The sequence below is a fragment of the Harmonia axyridis genome, chromosome 3 (assembly GCF_914767665.1).
Source record: "Harmonia axyridis chromosome 3, icHarAxyr1.1, whole genome shotgun sequence".
NCBI classification, from domain to species: Eukaryota; Metazoa; Arthropoda; class Insecta; order Coleoptera; family Coccinellidae; genus Harmonia; species Harmonia axyridis.
This window is the reverse complement of record NC_059503.1, coordinates 29,606,519-29,627,846: the sequence shown is the minus strand read 5'-3', so window position 1 is coordinate 29,627,846 and position 21,328 is coordinate 29,606,519. Positions and strand designations below refer to the sequence as shown.

The following is a 21,328-nucleotide window of genomic DNA, read 5'->3' as shown; positions in this document are numbered from 1 at the left end:
GCGAAATCTCTTCTTTTCAACGCCATATAGTGCAACCCGATCGGACTTGTACAACGCAAGATACAGATAACTAAAGCCATCTATTGGACAAATAATGAATTCCTTTTTACTACATCTATTAAATTAAGACATATGTTCAAATATTAAAAATTTAATAACAAATTCTAGTCTCGTATTTTTTTGACTACCGTATCTTTCAACATTAGGACTGCTGCAAATGATTCTATGTATATGCATTAATGCCAATACATTCAACCTGTCTTCAACCATTCTAGTTCATATCCAATCTTTCACCCTTGTGAGTGCCCACGCATATTTTTAGATTTTTCAGGATACATTTTTATATTTATAAGGTCCGCGAGGGGGGGGGGGGTCATGGCCCCCATGGCCCCCCATATATTGCTTTTTTGAATTTTTTGAGATGTGCACAGGCAATCTATTGAATATAACTCAGAGGCGGATACAGGGGGGGGGGACATGAAAGCAATATATGAGATGTTGATTAAACTGGAACTCTATGATATGAATCCTTTGAATAAAATATAGCTCATACAATGTATATCTGTACGGATACTATTTCTTCTTGCAATTGTAGTAGTACCTAGAAGAAAGATTTTTGTTGTTGTTTTTTAATGAATATTTGGCGGTTTTGATTATTAGCCGTATATGTGCTCATTCATTTAGAATAGATGTTCCGAATAAAATAGAACAGAAAAATAAAACACTAACAGGAATAGTGTATACAGGGTGGCCACTTTTTCAATGGGATTGTATTGGTAACTTTTAAACCATGAGAGTTAGAAGGTCGGTCAAATGGAGAAAAAGTTGCATGCATAGAAGCATTATCAAGCAGTTCAAACAAATCGAGATTATCAGAGCCGGTTATTGAGATATCATAAGAAAAGTAAATTCTGTCATTTTGATTTTTTTTTCCACTTCATTTCAAATATTATCAAAAAATGTTACAGGAATTTTTTATTCGACAGTAAATTGTTCTATTCGACGTAATCAGATTTCGTATCCAACGTTTCGTGATTTCTGGGCCAGCCTCAACCTCATTTCTTTCAATACAGACCTGTATATTTTATGACACTTTTCGAAATAACTTTTAACGCTGAATTCAACACTTATATCATACAATGCCATTCAAAGTTGATTTTCAGGTGATTTTGACCCTTATCCAAATTTCTTTGGGTCGGATCTGTATTACATTTCGGTACCTTTAGTTTAATTAGCAACAAGCAATACATTTCGATGAGAAAATCAACTTACTCATCTTGAACTAAATGGAACATATCAGAATCAAATCAAGAAACAAGTTATAATTATTTACATATTTCAATTCATAATAATTAAACGAATTATCATTTAATGAAAGAAAACCCGAATGATTATTCGAAAGTAAATGAAAATGAATGAAGTAAGTGTTCGAAATGTCCACCATTTTGTAAAATGCACTCAACGGTTCTGGAACCCATACTTCGTATACATTTGCTTATTTCGTCTTCTTGAATACCTTCCAATACATTCTCAATCTTCTCGCGAGAAACCACTATTGTTGGATTTGTCATTTGTTCCAGAATCGAACTTTATTTTGATATCATTACGATATAAGTTTTGCAAGGCTTGGTATTCAAATTTAAAATCATTGTATTCGCGTCTCTTGACTATTTTATTAACAGCAGTTTTTGATAAATTGCATTCACTACAGATCCGACCCAAAAAAAAATTGGATAAGGGTCAAAATCACCTGAAAATCAACTTTGAATGACATTGTATGATATATCGTTGAATTCAGCGTTAAAAGTTATTTCGAAAAGTGTCATAAAATATACAGGTCCGTATTGAAAAAAATGAGGTTGAGGGTGGCCTAGAGAGCACGAAACGTTGGATACGAAATCTGATGATGTCAAATTGAGAACAATTCATTGTCGAATAAAAAATTCCTGTAATATTTTTCGATAATATTTGAAATAAAGTGGGAAAAAAAGAAAAATCAAAATGACAGAATTCACTTTTTTTATGATATCTCAATAACCGGCCCTGATAATCTCGATTTGTTTGGAATGCTTGATAATGCTTCTATGCATGCCACTTTTTCTCCATTTGACCGACCTTCTAACTCTTATGGTTTAAAAGTTACCAATACAATCCCATTGAAAAAGTGGCCACCCTGTATATGAGATCTGTAGACACAATATTAATCAAACATAGATAGACGAGCATATAAATAAAAGATATACCTACTTATAGATGAGCATATAGAAAAGGCAAAGCAGGAACAAACATATAAACTAATAAACCAATGAATATATACACACATATATAAACAAGTAAATAAACAAATAAATAAACAAGTATTTGGCCAATTGAAAAGTCCCCGGTCTGATGCACAGATGGCGGTGCTTGTATTAAATGCATATGATTTTTAGTTAGTACCAACCTTCAAACGATACGTGTCAAAATTTGACAGCAGTCCGTTTGTGAGATATTGCGTTGTCAGTGTAACTACTTTTGTTATTTGAAAAAAGAAAAAAAAAAGAATTTCATGTGCTGATAAAATATTGCTTTTTGAAGCGAAATAATACAGTTGAAGCGAAATCTTGATGAAGAGTTTCCGGGGTCTGCACCAGGAATATCAACCATCATTGACTGGTATGCTGAGTTTAAACGTGGGAAAATGAGCACCGAAGACGGCGAACGCAGTGGACGCCCAAAAGAGGCTGTCACCGACGAAAAAATCAAAAAAGTTCACAAACTAATTTTGAATGACCGTAAAGTGAAGTTGATTGAGATAGCAGATGCGCAAGTTATTAATATTCATTGATTAACTCCAAAAGAGCCAGACCATCAATATATCGTTAAAAAAACGGCCCCATTTGAAGAAAAAAAGATGCTGTTCCATCAAGACAATACGCCGTGTCACAAATCAATGAAAACTAGGTATGGCAAAATTGCCTGAATTGGGCTTCGAAATGTTTCTGCATCCACCGCATTCGCCAGATCTGGCCCACAACGACTTTTTTCTGTTCTCAGACCTCAAAAGAATGCTCGCTGGAAAGAAATTTGGTGCCAATGAAGAAGTAATCGCCGAAACTGAGGCCTATTTTGAAGCGAAAGACAAATCGTACTACAAAAATGGTATCGAAAAGTTGGAAGATCGCTATAATCGCTGTATCGCCCTCGTAGGCAACTATGTTGAGTATTACAAACAAATTTTGCCAGAAAAATGTGTTTTACTATAGTAGATCAAGGACTTTTCAATTGGCCTGTTAGACGAATAAACAAAGAAATTAATTAATTGATTAATACATTAATAAATAAACAAATAAATGGGTAAACAAAGAAACGACTGAATGGGCGTGCAATAAATACAAACGAATATAAAATAATTCATATTGTTTAGGCAGATAATATTCATAATATTATAGAAATGAAGATATATATGGGAGGAGTGAATAGAAAAGAAGCCAAAGAGAGGAAGACCACAGCAGACTTGGGATGGAGCAAATGAGAGAAATACAGAGAAGAGGAAAAACCTAAAAGAAGCGAAAGAGTAAGCGACTAACAGGGCAGAATGGAAAAAATTAATTAGATCATTGTTTAAGTCTTATTTATTGGAATTTGAAATCCAAACACTGTAAGGTAAAATCGATGTAGATTATTGTATATGAGATATATCCTATTCTATTTTGGGAATCAGGTATTTCATTTCCCTGTAATTTCACAGATCAATCAAGGGTTTGTACTGTGGGTAAACAATCATCTAATTATATTCTCGGACCTTCCCCAATGTCAATACCAGCGAGCCAGATGGATCAATTTTCCTGGGACTCTGACCTGCTCAGTGCAACAATAGTTACGTTGGCGGGTTCCGTTGGAATTCAGCAGCAGGTGCAACGCAAAATGCAGTGCTCTTGATAGATAACTCTAGAATTAGAATCCCGAGAGAGAGTGATCTGGAAAAGCTGTAAGTCATTATTTTATGCGTAGAACTGTTTTCATTCATGATTTATTTTTTTCTCTCTTCTTTATCGGAATTCACAATCTACTTTTCTTGAGTATTAAGTGAATCTGATAAATCTTATTTCATAAAAATCTTACGGAACTTTTTTTCCCAACATTCGTTCACAAAAACATTTTATTAAATACTTTTATCAGAAATTTCGAGCTGTAGGTACAATGAAATTTAAATATTCTATAATCTACATAGGGGAGGGTGGGGCAACTGAGACACCTCAAGATTTAACGAGGAAAAACTTCCTCAAAAATGCGAATGAAACAATGTTTCTTGATTGAGAAATAACTTTAATATTTATTTAATACACAAAATTAACAAAATAATAATTCTTGGGTGAGAATTTATGACTTGAAAAAAAAACTTCAAATGCCTCACTTGCCCCATATCGTGGGGCAAGTGGGTCCTTCTTCTCTCCGTTCATGGAGGCGCTATATGTATAATACACATTATACATTCTTCGTGAAAATTGTCCAATATGTTTCGTTATATTGTGTTTATTCTTCATCTGATATCGCTGCTGGTTTTCCGGTTAATTTTCTTTTAGTCCTAGGAGTTTATCCCTTTTTTCTCTATTTTTTTATTCAAAAAACTTGGTCCAGCATTCTCAAAGTCCTTATGACAACTTTGGTTCTCGCTGTTTTTGCTTTTTCTTTGAGTTGGTCTTTATAGGACGAATTTGTGATTATTTTAGTACTCGAGACTCACTTGCCCCAATGTATCATGAGAAGTGAAATTAATGTTTTGCAAAATACGCTTATGTTTGACAACGTACTAAATATCAAGCCTAATAAAGTGTGTTTGATGTAGTATGATGTATTCTATGAAATATTCAGAATTTTCCTATAAATTATAATAAATTCTTGTTTAATCTCCTGAAATATAACAAGACAACAGTTGTATTACGATAAATCTCCATATCTACTTAAGTTTCACTATTTGTCATAAAGATTTTCATTGTCACCACGAGGTAATTTATTCACTGTTGAACTGTATTCATTGTTGCCGGATATATTGCTGGTCAAGGAAAATATTGCGAAAGACGCACTTGCCCCACTCTCCCCATTACAATTCATAAATTTTTTATGTAGTTACATCCTCAACTCCATACGAAAATTTTACAGACAATAAATAATTTTTGATATGCTGTGGAAAGAAGCATGTATCTCTTCATCAAAACGACAAAAATTCGAAAATCCACACTTGAGACTCACCACGCCCAATAATGAACGATCACCCATACAGACACTTGCCCCGGACCAAAGCTGCTCAACTGATCATCTAAATATTCATGTGATGAAAAAGTCAAATTCAAATGCCTCATTGCATTGATTGATTCATTTAATATGATACTGGAGGATTCTACTCGTTTACTCAAGAACCGATTCGTACCACAATATTAACCGAGACACGCTATACAGGGTGTCCACCATTGACGCGATGCTCTATTACAGTTGAGCACTGAAATTTTCGAAATTTTTTTTCGACACAGTATCATTAGGCTCTATTAGAGCTGAATTCTAAAATTGTTTAAAAATACACAGGGTGTAACAAAAAAGTGTAAATGACGAAACATGCATTTATCTTATGGAACACACACATTTTCAGATTGCATGGAATAAATAAATAGAATGATAGAAAGTTTTTTCGAAGTTTTATATGCTTGCGACTTTTCATGAATTACTTCTTTGTCAAAACCCAATAACTTCGAAATGAAATTCATTTGAATGAGATTTTGAATGTTAATATTAGAAAAACGTAGGTAAATACTGACTTTACGATGATCATTGAGAACTCTAGTGGGTTTTCAAAATAAGACGAGTCATTGATGACTCATTCAAACGTTAATATTGGGCTTATTCCAAATACCACACCCTATATTTCATTTTCTCATTTGGTGAAGAATTTTTTGAAAATAATAATATTTGCTACCTAATAAAACATAATCTACACGGTATGGCATTTGGGATAAGCTCGACATTAACGTTTGAATAAATTATACATGAATTGTCTCATTTTGAACACCCAGTAGATTTTTCAATGATTATCAAATAGTCAGTACTTACCTTCGTTCTTCTAGTATTCACTTTCGAAATCTCATTCGAATAAATTCATTAACTTTTTCCAACTCCCTTCGATTTATGAAAAATCGAAATATGTATATCAAAAACGGTAAGTTTTAACCACATGAAACTTCGAACAAATATGAGTTAATTAATTCCGTGAAATCTGAAAATTCAATAAAAAACAGTCCGTTCCATAAGAAAAAAACATAAGTTAGGTCATTTTACCTTTTTTCGTACACCCTTGTATAAGAATTTGAAAATGTGGCTTTAATGGAGAATGGAGCCTATTGATACTGTTGAAGTTTTATTGTTATTACTGCTAGAATTTCAATTGATTTTTGCAATATTTAGTTGTGGTTCGGCCTCTGCTATTTTGTTGTTTAGTGATAGTGAACTTGAACCAGTATCCAGTATATATATTTTGTTGACTTCCTTCATTCAGCATAGTAACAAATTACAATGAAGGGTTTAGGGATTCACGGCTTGGCTTGATATTCAAGCTACTCGGCTCAAGCTCAAGTTCAAGTAGCTTAAGCTTGACCTGAATTCAGCACAAGTTCAAGTCAAGTAGTAGTTTTTCAAATCCTGTCAAGTATTTTTTCATTAAGTACTTGTCTTAACATTGAAAAACTTCTACTTGACTTGACTTGAGTTGATTTCAAGTTAAGCTCAAGCTGCTTGAGCTTGAGCTTAGGCCAAGTTTGAATCTCAAGCCAAGCCGTAAATCTTTAGAAGGGTAGCTGGGCGGAGCTACGCAATTGCTAGATTCGATAGGTTAGATAAAGTCGCGAAACGCGGCGGTCGACGGAAACTGCCCGAGAAAATCGTACGTATGAACATTTTTGCGCTAAATATCAATCTGTCATCTAGTCTTATAGTAAACCAAACACAAAATATGTATTTACTCAGCATCCTCACCTAACTAAAATTTTCCAATGATATTTCACCTTGATTCGCTACCATTTCAACATTATCAATCATAGGAACACTCAAATAAGCACCACCCATTGGAAGGAATGCTGATGTATAATTCATTTTCAGAATTTTTAATGGATTTACGAGGTAGAGCGTATGATATCTACATATGTAAAAATACCTTCAAAGCAACGTTGACGGTATTCCGCTTCATTACACATGATATAAAGGTTCACTTATACACTATATCATATTAGAGAATCTCAAATGCCTTTTCGGGAAATTAACTTCAGCCACTTTTATACCCATTTTATTTCAGGTGCTTTGTAGTGGTAATTTGAGGTTTGAAATAGAAAATTCGACCGGGTCATATTAGCAGAATATGGTTTTTGTTTTTTGTGAGGTGCTGATTTTTTGGCATATCAATATTGGTTCGAAATCCTTGAATTCTCTTTTCCAAAATCAGGTATTTTCCGAGGAATTTGTTTCCTTCAAAGCTATCGATAATATTGTTTATTTTTTGTACCACAACATATATTTTTTCCTACAACTGCTATGAAAAGTAGCGTATTCTTCATAGCTTACACAATTTCAAAACTATGTATTGCTCATACTGTGGGAAATATTATTTCTCACGGCACTTTGCCCACACCTCGCTTGGTAGACCAATGAAATTGGGCTTTTGAGTCGTTTCTATGGGACCGCAATAAATTAGCACATACTGTCAACGAAGGCCATTTTGATTTGAATCAAGTCCATTACTTGAATTATTAAAATTTGTGCAGTTGTAGGAAAAGTATAGTGTGCAACATGTGGAAAAGCCTTTTTCTCGCTCGTGTGTTAGCGGCACTAACCTTTCAGGTTCGTGCCACACACTCGCGAGAAAAGTTGGACTTTCCTCACTTGTTGCACAATATACTATTTTTCAATTTCATCTGCATTGAAAGGTACCCCCTTGGAGCTTTTAATTTCGATGTACATCTTAAACTCATAAGTCCATTCCCTATGAGCTATTCAGTTGCTTTTTATGAATATGGTGTCGAAATAACTAGTCATAGTTTGTTCGTAAAGAACTTGATACAGTTTTCGAAAGAAATTGAGTTTTTTGGCATAAGTCGAGAAGGAATGATTTGAATAACAAAAAATGAAAATGGTCCACACACAAAAATGTTATCTATTCAATTCAATGTGCTAACTTCAGAATGTTACTATTTGTTAAACCAGCGCAGGGTTATAAAAAACGGTTGAATAAAAGCTTTACGACTATCCTACACTGAGAAAGTCATAATTTTAATTCAAACGTAAAATAACAACTTCATATTTTGACTGACAGATCATCGAAAAGTTCTTCTTCTCCTCCGCTGGAGGGAAAAGTGTAGCTACAATGTCAACGAATTGTAAAGTGTTGCCTAGCAATGATAACTAAAGGGTGTTTTTTTTAGAGCTATAGAACTTCAAATTGCAATAAAAAAACGATGGATTATTCGATTGACATCAATTTTATTTATCCGCAAGATAATCTTGTGGCATTACATTTTAAATATGATTTCTGGCATATGACCGCCACGGCTGGCTCGGATGTAGTCCAATCTGGACGTCCAATTTTCGATGACTTTTTCCCACATTTGTGGCCGTATATCGGCAATAACACGGCGAATGTTGTCTTCCAAATGGTCAAGGGTTTGTGGCTTATCCGCATAGACCAATGACTTTACATAGCCCCACAGAAAATAGTCTAGCGGTGTTAAATCACAAGATCTTGGAGGCCAATTCACAGGTCCAAAACGTGAAATTAGGCGGTCACCAAACGTGTCTTTCAATAAATCGATTGTGGCACGAGCTGTGTGACATGTTGCGCCGTCTTGTTGGAATCACAGCTCCTGGACATCATGGTTTTTCAATTCAGGAATGAAAAAGTTAGTAATCATGGCTCTATACCGATCACCATTGACTGTAACGTTCTGGCCATCATCGTTTTTGAAGAAGTACGGACCAATGATTCCACCAGCCCATAAAGCGCACCAAACAGTCAGTTTTTCTGGATGTAACGTTTCGACATACACTTGAGGATTAGCTTCACTCCAAATGCGGCAGTTTTGTTTGTTGACGCAGCCATTCAACCAGAAGTGCGCTTCATCGCTAAACAAAATAAAATGGACGTAGTGCGCGATACGTATTCCGCACAGAACGATTATTTTCGAAATAAAATTGCACTATTTGCAAGCGTTGTTCAGGCGTGAGTCTATTCATGATGAATTGCCAAACCAAACTGAAAGTAAATCACTGAACAGCTGTTAAATCGGTCGCCATCTTGAACAGAAATGCCAACTTATAGTTATATACCTCGAAAAAAAACACCCGTTATTATACTTCGTGTCTGTTGAAATTAATTTAGCATCACAACCGTAACTAGGCAAATCAATTATAACAGTCATTGATATGAATCTCATTTAAAATTGGATCTCCAGATTTTTATGAATTTCAAAACATTTGAAAAAAAAAATTATTGCATCCGGAGGAGAAGTGACTTTTCATGGCTCGCCTTCAATTACCCACCTCACTACGTTCATCGGGTAAACTCAGGCTTGCCATTAAAATGACACTTCTTATAAAATAATATAGGTAGTACTACTAACCTAACCGCTCACCAAAAAATCAAAACCACTTGAATTTTTTCGCTCAGTGTACCCATCTTCTTCCAGAAGACACCCCATAAGATCCTTCTATGAATGACGTCTCCTGTACTCGAAAATCGATACCCCCGCCAACCCTTAGTACATCGTAGATGGCGCTGACGCCTTCACCTCCATGAATAAGCCTCCAGCCACGCCAGTCTATTTAGGGGATCAAGTCATCAGGGAGTTCCGATGTAAGTACATTTGTTTTACACGTACAACCACCATAATCTAGCATGCCTTGCACCCGTCTCTTCCATTTGGAGTATCGTCCTGCCTCAAATGAGCACTAAGCTTATTAGTGGGTATTTAGGGGTTGTTTGCTGATTGCGAATGGTATCGAGTACCTCATGTTGAGCACATACTTGAAAATTCGAAGTGGCGAGAGTTATCTAACATTTTAGAAAGTATTTCAATCGTTTTATTATTGTGTTAAGTTGTTGCAGGAGATTTTATCAAGGCTAATGTTAGTGTATCGATAACATATTGATTTTTGATGTTTTGTGTATGTGTTATTGGTGAATTGAAAGTGACTCACTTCAGGTTGAGTTGTCCCTGTTACTATCACGCAAGTGTAAATTACAAGCAACCCCAGAAATTGATGATTCACGATTTCGCTATCAAAGTTCTCATTACATTTTTGGCCGGAATTACTTTTCTGTTCTCAATTTTTTTCTCGAAAATAGCTGGGTACATATATGTAGATATTGTTATGTTTATCACTGCAAAAACCAGTTCTTTGGTGGTAATGTTCTCAATTATGTAGATGTGTAAGATGTATCAATCGAATGGAAAATATCCATCCCTTTTACATTTCGTCATGTGTTTTCGCTAGCAAGTAATAGTTGAAAAATTGGGAATTCTAATACCAAAAAATAATTCTTAAATTAAAACTACTTTTTGATTCGAAAAAATTGAAACACTGTACCTATTTGATATGATTCCATTTAACTTCTAATAATTTATGGGTTATAGTTTTTCTTTATTTCAATCCATTTGATGTAAGATTAATAAATCTACCAAAGGAATTCAAGATTGACGAAACATTTCGTTTAAAAATTACGTAATCAATTTTAGGTTTTTTTTTAAAACTGGAAAAGTACCCGAAAGAATTCAATTCAAAATTTTGTGGAACTGATAGGTCCAAATTCGATGTCTATAATGATAGAATTTCTACTGAAGATCAAAATGAATAGGTAGATCTTTTATTGAATAAGTGCACACTTCAAATTTATATTTTTCGTTATCTCCGATAACTTTGTATTTGTTCGAGAAAAAAAGGTAACCTCTCTGAAATTATCACAGTATATGTTTCCAAAAATCCAATGAAAAAACACCGACGTAAAGTATTTTGAACGCTAGTTTATATTCATGTCATTGTGTTATTATAATGTCATTGTTTTCGGGTATTTTATCTGAATAAGGCGATCTAATAATAAGATCTTCCCGAAATTCGGAATGAACAAACGAGTGATCATAACAGAAATTATTGGATTTTTTTAGATTTTCTTGAATTTTCCATGATTCCGTTGGCGCGATAAAAATGGAATTTTGCATAAAGCTTCTATTTTATAAAACAAGCAAAATACCAATCTGATTTTTCTGAATTTTCTGTGCTCCCCTTCAAATTGTTGTCTCATATAGTTGGATTCACTTATTTTGATTTTTCCAGTATGAGGTCTCATTTTGAATAGCCCGCTATCTGGGCAGCTGTCATTTTTGAATCTATTATCTTTTGACATTTGACAAGTAAAACTACGCCATTACTGACAATGGAACGATACACACCTCAACAACGCAATAAGATTGTTAAAATGGGTCGTCGTGAAGCACCTTCTGCGACGACAATAGTAAAACTGGTGTAAAAATTAGGACAATTTAGTGATGTGAAGAATATAAACCGTGTGCATCGCTTAAAAACAAAAAGAAAAAAGAAGAAAAAATAAAAAATTCCCACGGAAATATTCGTTTTATATGAGCCTCCCTGTGTATATCTCAAAATATAAACAGTGTACGTAAAAAGAGAAGACAATATAGTTTCATCAATATCTTATTTGATAATGAAACAAAAATATATAGGATGATTCAGCGAAACCTGTTATATCTGAATTTCATGCTCAATTTATTATACTCACATTTTTTTTGAACGACCCTCGTGTATTTCTTCAACGGAAGCTCCAATTAAACAATAATTGAAACTGCTAAAATATCGTGATTTTATGTAGTTATAAAAGATGTTTGTTCCACATTAACCTCATCTTCCAAAAGAACGTTAAAATTTTCTCGATTTTTTCCAGTGGAGACTGAATTCTGCAAAAGAAGTTCTCTGAGTCAAGATGCACCTACTTTATCCAATTTTGTTGTCGTCATTTGTTGTTTTCAACTGCGCGGCTTTGAATGCTGAACAAACTTCTAAAGGTGAGTAGTTGTTTTCATTCATTTTATATTAATCAAGCAAAAATCAGTTTACAAAAAAAATTTCTCATTCCCATCAAAACGCATACTCGAATATCTTTCGATAAATGATAGTCTCAAATGAATTAACCTTTTGAAAACTTTCAAAGATATGGATTAAATCTTGAAAATCTATTACTTAGTTGTTCAGAGTATCTTGGTATCTCCAATTTTCTCGAAAATGGCCGTTTTTTTTCATTCTGTGAACAGCATTTCGCACAAATCGATGTTGACTTGAGATCCGCGTGAAAGTCGCGGCGTTCTCATTTTTTTCCCTAAGAACATTATTTTTCCATTCGAAATATTGTTTAATCTTTTTTTTTCAAACCCCAATCTTTTCCATTTTCAACCGTTGGTTATCTGCACCGTGTTTCATGTTAATTATTTTATTTATTTATTTTTTTGTATTGTGACAGTATATTTTGATTTGGTGACATAAATATGATATTTTCTCTTAAATCAGAGCCATATTTCAATGTAGGCTCATTAAATGGCCAAGGTATTTTGATTTCCTTGGTTACTAGTAAATGTGCCTCTTCAAATAAGACGAAATGTGTAGGTACAGCAAGATGGAGCTGCAACACTGTCAATGTAGAGCTGACATATTTAGATCAATAATTGATCCAATTGACCCATCAGATATAGTTTGAGATCTATGGAAGTTTCAAAAATGAACTGAAATTAAACACAGAAATGATTCGATCGATGAAATCACCAGGATAAAAGTTTTATGAAACACACCATCATTGTCACAATACAATACAGAATAAAAATTAAATGGAATTAACACAAAAAACGCGGCAGATCGTTAAAGGTTTGAAAAGGAGAAAATTTTAAATTGTAAAATATTAAAATGGAGTCATATTTCAAACGTCATAATGAAAAAATTGAAAACGCCGCGAAGCCTAGTACCTTTTACTGAATTTAAAATATTCCGCTACTTTCAAAAAAATTGTGGTTACCAATATGAGTGAATTACCTTATATTTTGACACCTATTCACTGATTTCTATAGATATTCAAGAAAACTTCTATTCAAATAAACAGTATAAGCGCTGAATAAACGATACTGCTACTACTCTAAGATCCCGATATAGAACGACCTTCACCGAGATGCTTATTTGATAAAACGTATTTTATATTTAATTTAACATGTCAATAAATATATCACATATGGGTTGCCTAACAAATTTCAGTCCAGAGTAGGTTTAATTAATAATTAAAAAAAAATTTCTTTTCGAACATTGCACCGGTTTGCTTATTAGATAAATTCTATACCAATCGAAAGTATGAAGCCCATAGAATGTGCAAACGTTAGGTTGCCTATTTTTTTCCGGTCACAACTCTCGGTTGCCAGGTATAAACAGGTCAATCTATATTAGCATTTTGCAACGGTCTGATTATTTAATCAAAATCAATATGATTAAAGATTATTTTATTATGAACACGGTGGTATAGGGTTGCCTGCGAAAAATCAGTCCAGAATCCCGGTTGTCGAATTTTGAAAAGTTAAATATTGCTGCGAGTGAGTACACAGCATAGCAGCTGTTTGAAGTCCGTCCAGTGAAAGAAAGGGAGTGCGCATGCTATTTGTTCTTGGAAATGAAAAGGATAGCGATAGACTCGTATACAGTGTGATCAGATTTAGTAGAAATCTACTTTTTTAGTAGATTTTTCGCATTTTCATGTAGTTTTTAGTAGGAAGAAATCCTTTGGTAGATTTTAGTAGATTTTGGTAGTTTTAAAAAATATAACCGAGACGATTGGGAATATGGAAATTCGGATGTCTAGACTGTTTCTATGAATCAATTCATTGTTCATTCTCATTGAGGTTCTACGTTCTACGTGTTTCTAGAAGAACGTTCCTATTGAACATAATAAAATCAAAAACTTCTGTCGGCTGAGAATAAATATGAAGAATGATGGAATATCCGAAGGGTGCCTCATTGAAAACAGATGGTGTGTTAACTTCCGTTGAAAATATACCATTATCTCACATTTGGTATTCTATTAAGTGGAAAAAAATATGTCTAACTGGAATTTCATCGACAAATTTGGGTGGCTGCATATTTCAGATTTCGAATGCCAAATGCAAGAGAATATTTTCGGCTATTAACCGCATCAAAACAAAAAATAGAAACAGATTTCTAAATAAAATATAGCATTATTATAACATGCTAAAGAAGGACTTAAAGAGATAGGTGTTGTCGTTTTCAACCTACAAAAAATATGCTCGATTCCATGGATTGTGAAAATTTATGTATGGATGTTAAAGACGATGATTTGACTGCAGATTGATACTGATATTTCAATTATTTTTTTTATGTTCAACTGTAGTATTTTTATTTCTTTATTTAATGTTATTTTTAACCGAAAGATTTTAGTTTTTATTTCTATTTATATCTTTTTGTTTATTTAAATATATAAATTTGTTTGTTTATATTTGCTATTTTGATCCTATTTGTTTTTGTTCGGTTTTTTTTTTCCTTTTTTTTTGTCCTTCAAATTTTGAAATAAAATCTTGTTTTATTTTCGAATCTGAACACATCTGTACTGTATATCCTATTCATGAAGTCAAATTTAACCATAACAGACATTATAATGAAGTGTATTCTGAATAATGTTAAAATCTAATGCAGCGCCATCTGTGATGATGACGACGAAAATACACAAGTTGGAGATGATAGTTATATGTCCGATGACTCGGAACCTGAATGATTTCAAAAAATGTTTGTATTTATAATTTTTTATGATAAACAGACATATAATTTTGATTGTTTTTCATTTTGTCGTCTAATAATAAAGATGAAATTTGCAAGATTAGTATTATATATGTATTACTATAACCTTCTTTTTTAGTAAAGATACTTTAGTGTCACATAAAAAATATACACACATAAATAATTAATTGATTAAAAAAAAATTAAATAACTATTCCTCTATTTCAAAAATTATCTACTCCAAAATGATGCACGCATACACGAGTCTATCGCTATCCTTTTCATTTAGTGTCACATAAAAATATACACACATATTAAATTAATTGATTTAAAAAAAAATTAAATAACTATTCATCTATTTTGATAATTATCTGCTCCAAAATGATGCATGCATATACGAGTCTATCGCTATCCTTTTCATTTCCCAGAACAAATAGCATAATCTTTCATTCACTGGACGGACTTCAAACAGCTGCTATGCTGTGTACTCACTCGCAGCAATATTTAACTTTTCAAAATTCGACAACCGGGATTCTGGACTGATTTTTCGCAGGCAACCCTATACCACCGTGTTCATAATAAAATAATCTTTAATCATATTGATTTTGATTAAATAATCAGACCGTTGCAAAATGCTAATATAGATTGACCTGTTTATACCTGGCAACCGAGAGTTGTGACCGGAAAAAAATAGGCAACCTAACGTTTGCACATTCTATGGGCTTCATACTTTCGATTGGTATAGAATTTATCTAATAAGCAAACCGGTGCAATGTTCGAAAAAAAAATTTTTTTTAATTATTAATTAAACCTACTCTGGACTGAAATTTGTTAGGCAACCCATATGTGATATATTTATTGACATGTTAAATTAAATATAAAATACGTTTTATCGAATAAGCATCTCGGTGAAGGTCGTTCTATATCGGGATCTTAGACTATACTCATACAGGCGAATGTATTGTAAGAAGCGTTCATTTTAATTAGTGGTCAAAAGTTCTGTGAAGAAGATTGGATTACAAGTAGCGCTTAGCTTGTGACATATCATTATCTGGTTATTTTTCTATTCCACTTGAAACAGTCATATTCAGAATTTGGATTTTCGAATCTGTGAGAAAAGTATTAATAAATAATAAAAAATGGGATATTCCGACGTACAAATCGATAGTCTTTCATTTCATTGAGACTTGAGAATGGCTACAAACAATAGCCGAAACGTTGTCATTGCTGAATAAAAATAAAGAGTATTTCACTGGAATAAATTTGGTCACTCATACCCAATAACTCAATATATATTGTCTTTCATTTCAGTTTATAGTTGACAAGTGTTACAATTTGGGTTTTCGAGGTGTATTTTTGGATTGGCTCCGCAGCTATCTCGAGGGTAGATCCATATCTGTAAAAATTGAAGGCTGTCTATCAGACGAGCACGATCTTAATCTGGGAGTGCCACAAGGATCCGTCCTTGGGCCTCTTTTAGTTTTGCTCTTCATCAATGATCTCCCTTTAAATTTAAGAGTAATTTTCTTGGATTTGCTAACGTGTAGACGCTTTTCGTCTTCGATAATAGGGTTATTGTTGAGTCTCTTCGCTGATGATGCTTCGGAAGTAGTTTCGGCCCCAACATTCGAGGAACTTCAGGCTCTCTGCGAGCTTCTACTACAGAGCTTTGTAAAATGGTGTCATAACAATAATTTAATGATCAATATCGATAAAACGGAATGTATCCATTTCACAATTATGCATAGTGATCGTGAGCTGGTGATTCGCCATTTGGATAGTGCTATTCTATCTAAGAGTGGTACTAAATTTCTTGGCATTCACCTCGATAATAATTCAAAATGGGGGATGCATATTGATTCTGTTTGCAAAAAACTGAACAGTTCTTATTTTGCCATAAATAGGGTGAAAATGAAAACCCTACATCCTTTAGAATCAATAATAAATATATAAATTATAGCATGGTCTATAGCCACCTGTCGTATAATATTCTACTGTGGGAAAACTCTTCGGATGTTGGAAGGGCTGTCATAATACAAAAACTTATTTTACATATGATATTCAGCATACCTCCACGTTCGTCCTGTAGATCCTTATTTGTAGAAAACAATATTATGACCTTATCGTCAATTTTCATTTTGAAATGTCTACTATATGTGAAGGAAAATGAGAAAAATTCATACAGTTGTCTAGTTTTCATAACTACGGAACCACCATTTATTGGTGAATTAAATTTTGAGGAATTGAATGGAAAATTCTCCCAACAAGATGGTGCAATAGCACACACAACTATAGAAACTTTACCCTTATCGACTTATCAGTTTGAACACTGACCATGAATTTCCTCCACGGTCTAGCGACCGCAAACCTTGTGATTTTTTTGTGGCCTCATTTGAGAAATAGTATGTTCATGTACCTATACCTGATTTAGACCAACTTTAATTCAAATTATGTTTTTGTCTGGTTTAGAAATAAATGAAAGTCTCAGGTTTATTACTTTCATTTTCCTCATAAATTCTCAACTCGTTTCAATCTGAATGAGAATTTTCAACTGATTTTTTGAAATTTTTTGACCGAAAGTAGTCAGACTCCTCATATTTTATCGACTCATGCAAACTTGCCACTGAAATTCACAAGTTGAAGGAAACCATTTTTGTAAATCGAGTAATAATTAGCTCAAGAAAATCGAAAATTGAACTAGAGTTTTTGTCACTAACATTTCTTCACATACTTCGAATCTGGGAACTATTTGGTACAAACTAAGCGCTACTTGTAATCAATTCTAATTTCTCCAGCACTTCTCCACAGCACTCTTGACCATGAAACGAAGAATAAATATCTTTGTTTTTTATTTATTTTTTTTGTTTGTAAATTTCAATATTAATAATATGTGGTTTGAAGGATAAATATACATTATTATTGTATGTACCATATAGGATTGGCATTAAATTTTTTTATGAAATTAAAGGCCATGTAATGTCACTGGAAGTAGATTTCGTCCTTTTACATCCAATAAAAAATGACCTTTGTAGAATTTCATAATGTCATGTTGCAAAGTTCACCAAGGTTTTTATAGGTTACCTCTTAATTTACTCCAAAGTTCAAACAATGTCGCTATTGGGCTCGTATTAGAGCTATCACCCTGGAAACTAGGCATGACAAAATAATTCATTTTAAGCCACCACCGAAGGTGTCAAATACTCTAGCGAGTATCCTGAATTCGAGACGAGCGTACAGAAAGCGTTATCATGGCTGATCACACAGAGGGAGCTCGACTGGAGTTGGAGAAACGACACCGCCAAGGTCTTGACAGCCCTCAGGTTGGCAGCTATGCAGGATGACCTCAATCCCATTCTTCCCAATCAACTTGAGGTCGAACTCTCCGCTAAACAGTTGGAGATCGAAATCGTCATACTTCTTTGGAGGTGAGTTGACAATGCCCTGTATTATACACTGCTCAACAATTGATAGGGATCACTTACTTGTTCTAAATTTATTTCTGAAATATTCGCTCCAAGATTATAAATTTAGTCAGATATCAGAGTATTTTCAGTTGATAATATGGTTCACTTGAGAAAAGAATGAAAAAATGGAAAGTTGGAGAGAAAAAAAAGACTTTATTAGGAACACTCAAAATTCTGTGTTTGAATAACATAAAAATTTTATGATGAAACCACAAGAAGGCTGAAATTTTGGTTAAGCTAGTACCTAGTTGGTCCGCCACGAGCTCGTCTCAAGCATTCTTCCCTACGAGGCATACTTTCGATCAAACGATTTATAAAATTTTGGGGCAAATTCGTCCAAATATCCCGTAAAGCGTTAGAAAGGTCCCCCAGGTTATTGATCGGTTGTTCTAAGGTTGACAATTGTCTAGACATCTCAGACCAGACATGTTCGATGCAATTCATGTCTGGAGAGCGAGCTGACCAGTCCATCCTATCAATAGCATGAGTTTCTAGCGCTTCATTAACCAGACGACTACGGTGTGGACGGGCATTATCGTCAATTAAAATGAAATTCTCGCCCACGGCAGCCGCAAACAGAACAATTATGGGTTCAATAATCATATCGTGATATCTCTGGCTGGTCATGGTGGTGTTCTGCAGAACAACCAACTGTGTGCGTTGGTTCAAACAAATGCCTCCCCATACACATATAGAACCTCCGCCAAAAGCTGTTGTGGGTACCATAAACTGTTCTGCATACCTTCGACCTCTTTCCCTCCAAGCAAGAATACGTCCATCGGAGTTGACCAAACGAAATCTAGACTCATCCGTAAATAAACATCGGCTCCAATCTTCAAGTGTCCAATTGTGGTGCTCCTCAGCCCATTGCCGTCGATGAACCCGGTGTTCCCTATTCAAACGGGGATGTTGTACCCTCCTACGTGCTCTCAAACCACGAACATGTAGTCGTCGTCCTACAGTCTGGTTCGAAATTAGAACTCCTGTTGCAACTCTCAATGATCTATTGAGCCGCGACGCCGGGTAAGTGGGATTTCTCCTAGCATTGAGGATCAAAAGACGATCTTGGGCAGCTGTTGTACTGCGCTGCCGACCTCCCCCATGAACATAAGCTACTGAGTCGTTTTGGATGAACCAATTCCAAGCCCGACTCACGACACTTTGCGAAACATTCAACCGCCGGGACACCTTACGCTGGGACAAACCTTCCTGTATCCACCGTATGATTTGGTCCAGTTGCACAGGAGCCAAACGTCTTCTCGGCATGACTGATAAGCTGATATTGTTCTCATTTCTTCAATTATTGTCACCTTATGTGTTTGAACGAGAGAAAAAAACAGATTTAATAACAAATACCACATTGCTTTTCACTCCACCTGTAACAGCCTACAGATAATAATCGATTATGTGAACAAGAGCCGATGAAGTGAGAAAGACTTTGATATAATCAACTCAAAACATCTTACTTTTTTCTTAGAGAACATATAATGTACAGATATTCACGAGATAACTTGAAAAAAATACAAATGAAGAGAAGTTCATAAGTGATCCCTAGCAATTGTTGATCAATGTATCATGATGACGATATATCGTATCTCAGTATCCTAAACTCGGTCAGAATTCAAGGACGAATCAATATCCGTCACATCCTGACGAAAATAGGACAACCTGAAACAAGCAAGATGAGCATCCAACGTAGTGATTAACACATAAAACAAAAAAACCCATAAAAAGTTAATTGAAGACTATTTTGCTAACATCGAAAACATCTCATAAAAATTTATTACTTTTTCATTTAATCGAACTCTCAGTAATTAAACTATCAAGTATACAAGGTGTTTTACAATTCTTATGCGCACAGTTATGAGAAAAATAGGTAGTTTATTCCCTTAATTTATTTCCAATAATAAAAATCCTTTTGAAGATATCCTTAAAGAATTAATATCTTCAAATCTTTTACGTTCATTTTGACAAACTTTTGAACAGATTTTTCTCATGTTATAGAATAATTATTCATCGAAATTTTCATGTTTCATTGAGGTCTTATATTTTTACAAAATGATTAACGAGTGTTGACAAAGAAGCACTATCAGAATAAAATTTATCAAGCCATTGCATTGCTTGAATAGTATTTTTCCATCAAAAGACAATGCTATATCAATACACGAAATTCGTTATTATCCATTTTTCGAAATGAATTTTTTGAATGAAGTATGCTCAACTTGACCGTTTTGCGAAATATCTGTAGAAAAATGTTCAAGTAGGTTATGGTATGACTTGAATATGTTATGGAAAATAAAATATAGTACATCTTGATTTTTCAGAGATTCAGATATCGCAAAATATTTGTGCAACATAAAATAACATAATCTCAGTATCAATTATCAGATAAAAAAACTGATATGAACTACAGCAAATAAGAATATCCTCCGTTAACTAGAGTTTATAAATTTACATAATCCTAGATTTAACTTGAACTCCAGATTATTCAAACCTTGACCATTGGAAGAAGTGCCTATATATTATTCATTGATTATTCTATTTATGATATACCTCTGAATACTGAAATCACTCAGTTTCAAATAAAGAGATGTAGGTCAATGAAGTCTCCGATCCATTTATTTGAGAACTTTATATTTAACTCTTTCCCAGGTCTCTTTATTTTATTCGGTATTGTACTTTTCTTTAGTTCAGATCATAATATTTTCAGAACCACAATTTGTTTTCAATATTCTAATGCATCTGTCAATCAAATAATTTCCATAAATGACATTATATTTTTTTGGTAATGAGTATTGAAGTTCAATTTACGATCCAAAATATCGAAATAATTAACGAACATCAACATCAAAATAATGGTGCAGCTTCATTTTTAACACTAAATTTCTCGAGAAATACTTAATGGCTTTATCGCTATAAGTGCAGAGTTCGATATTAATGTAGAAAGTATAGTAAAATCTAAAAATTTTGACAAAATCGAAATTACCAATGGCGTGAATTTTGATAGTATCAATACG

At 33.8% G+C, this 21,328-nt stretch overlaps 1 protein-coding gene across 1 annotated transcript in view; it reads left to right on the top strand.

Moving 5' to 3' along the window:
- Positions 1-3,829: 3,829 nt before the first annotated feature.
- The window catches only part of LOC123674737 (uncharacterized protein CG3556), a 37,424-nt gene continuing 19,925 nt past the window's right edge, over positions 3,830-21,328 (top strand). Inside the window, exons 1-4 of the mRNA XM_045609794.1 lie at positions 3,830-3,970; positions 9,702-9,868; positions 11,972-12,092; positions 18,026-18,272. Of these exons, the coding sequence (XP_045465750.1) occupies positions 12,011-12,092; positions 18,026-18,272 (329 nt within the window). The 5' untranslated portion in view covers positions 3,830-3,970; positions 9,702-9,868; positions 11,972-12,010. The remainder of the gene's footprint in view (positions 3,971-9,701; positions 9,869-11,971; positions 12,093-18,025; positions 18,273-21,328) is intronic.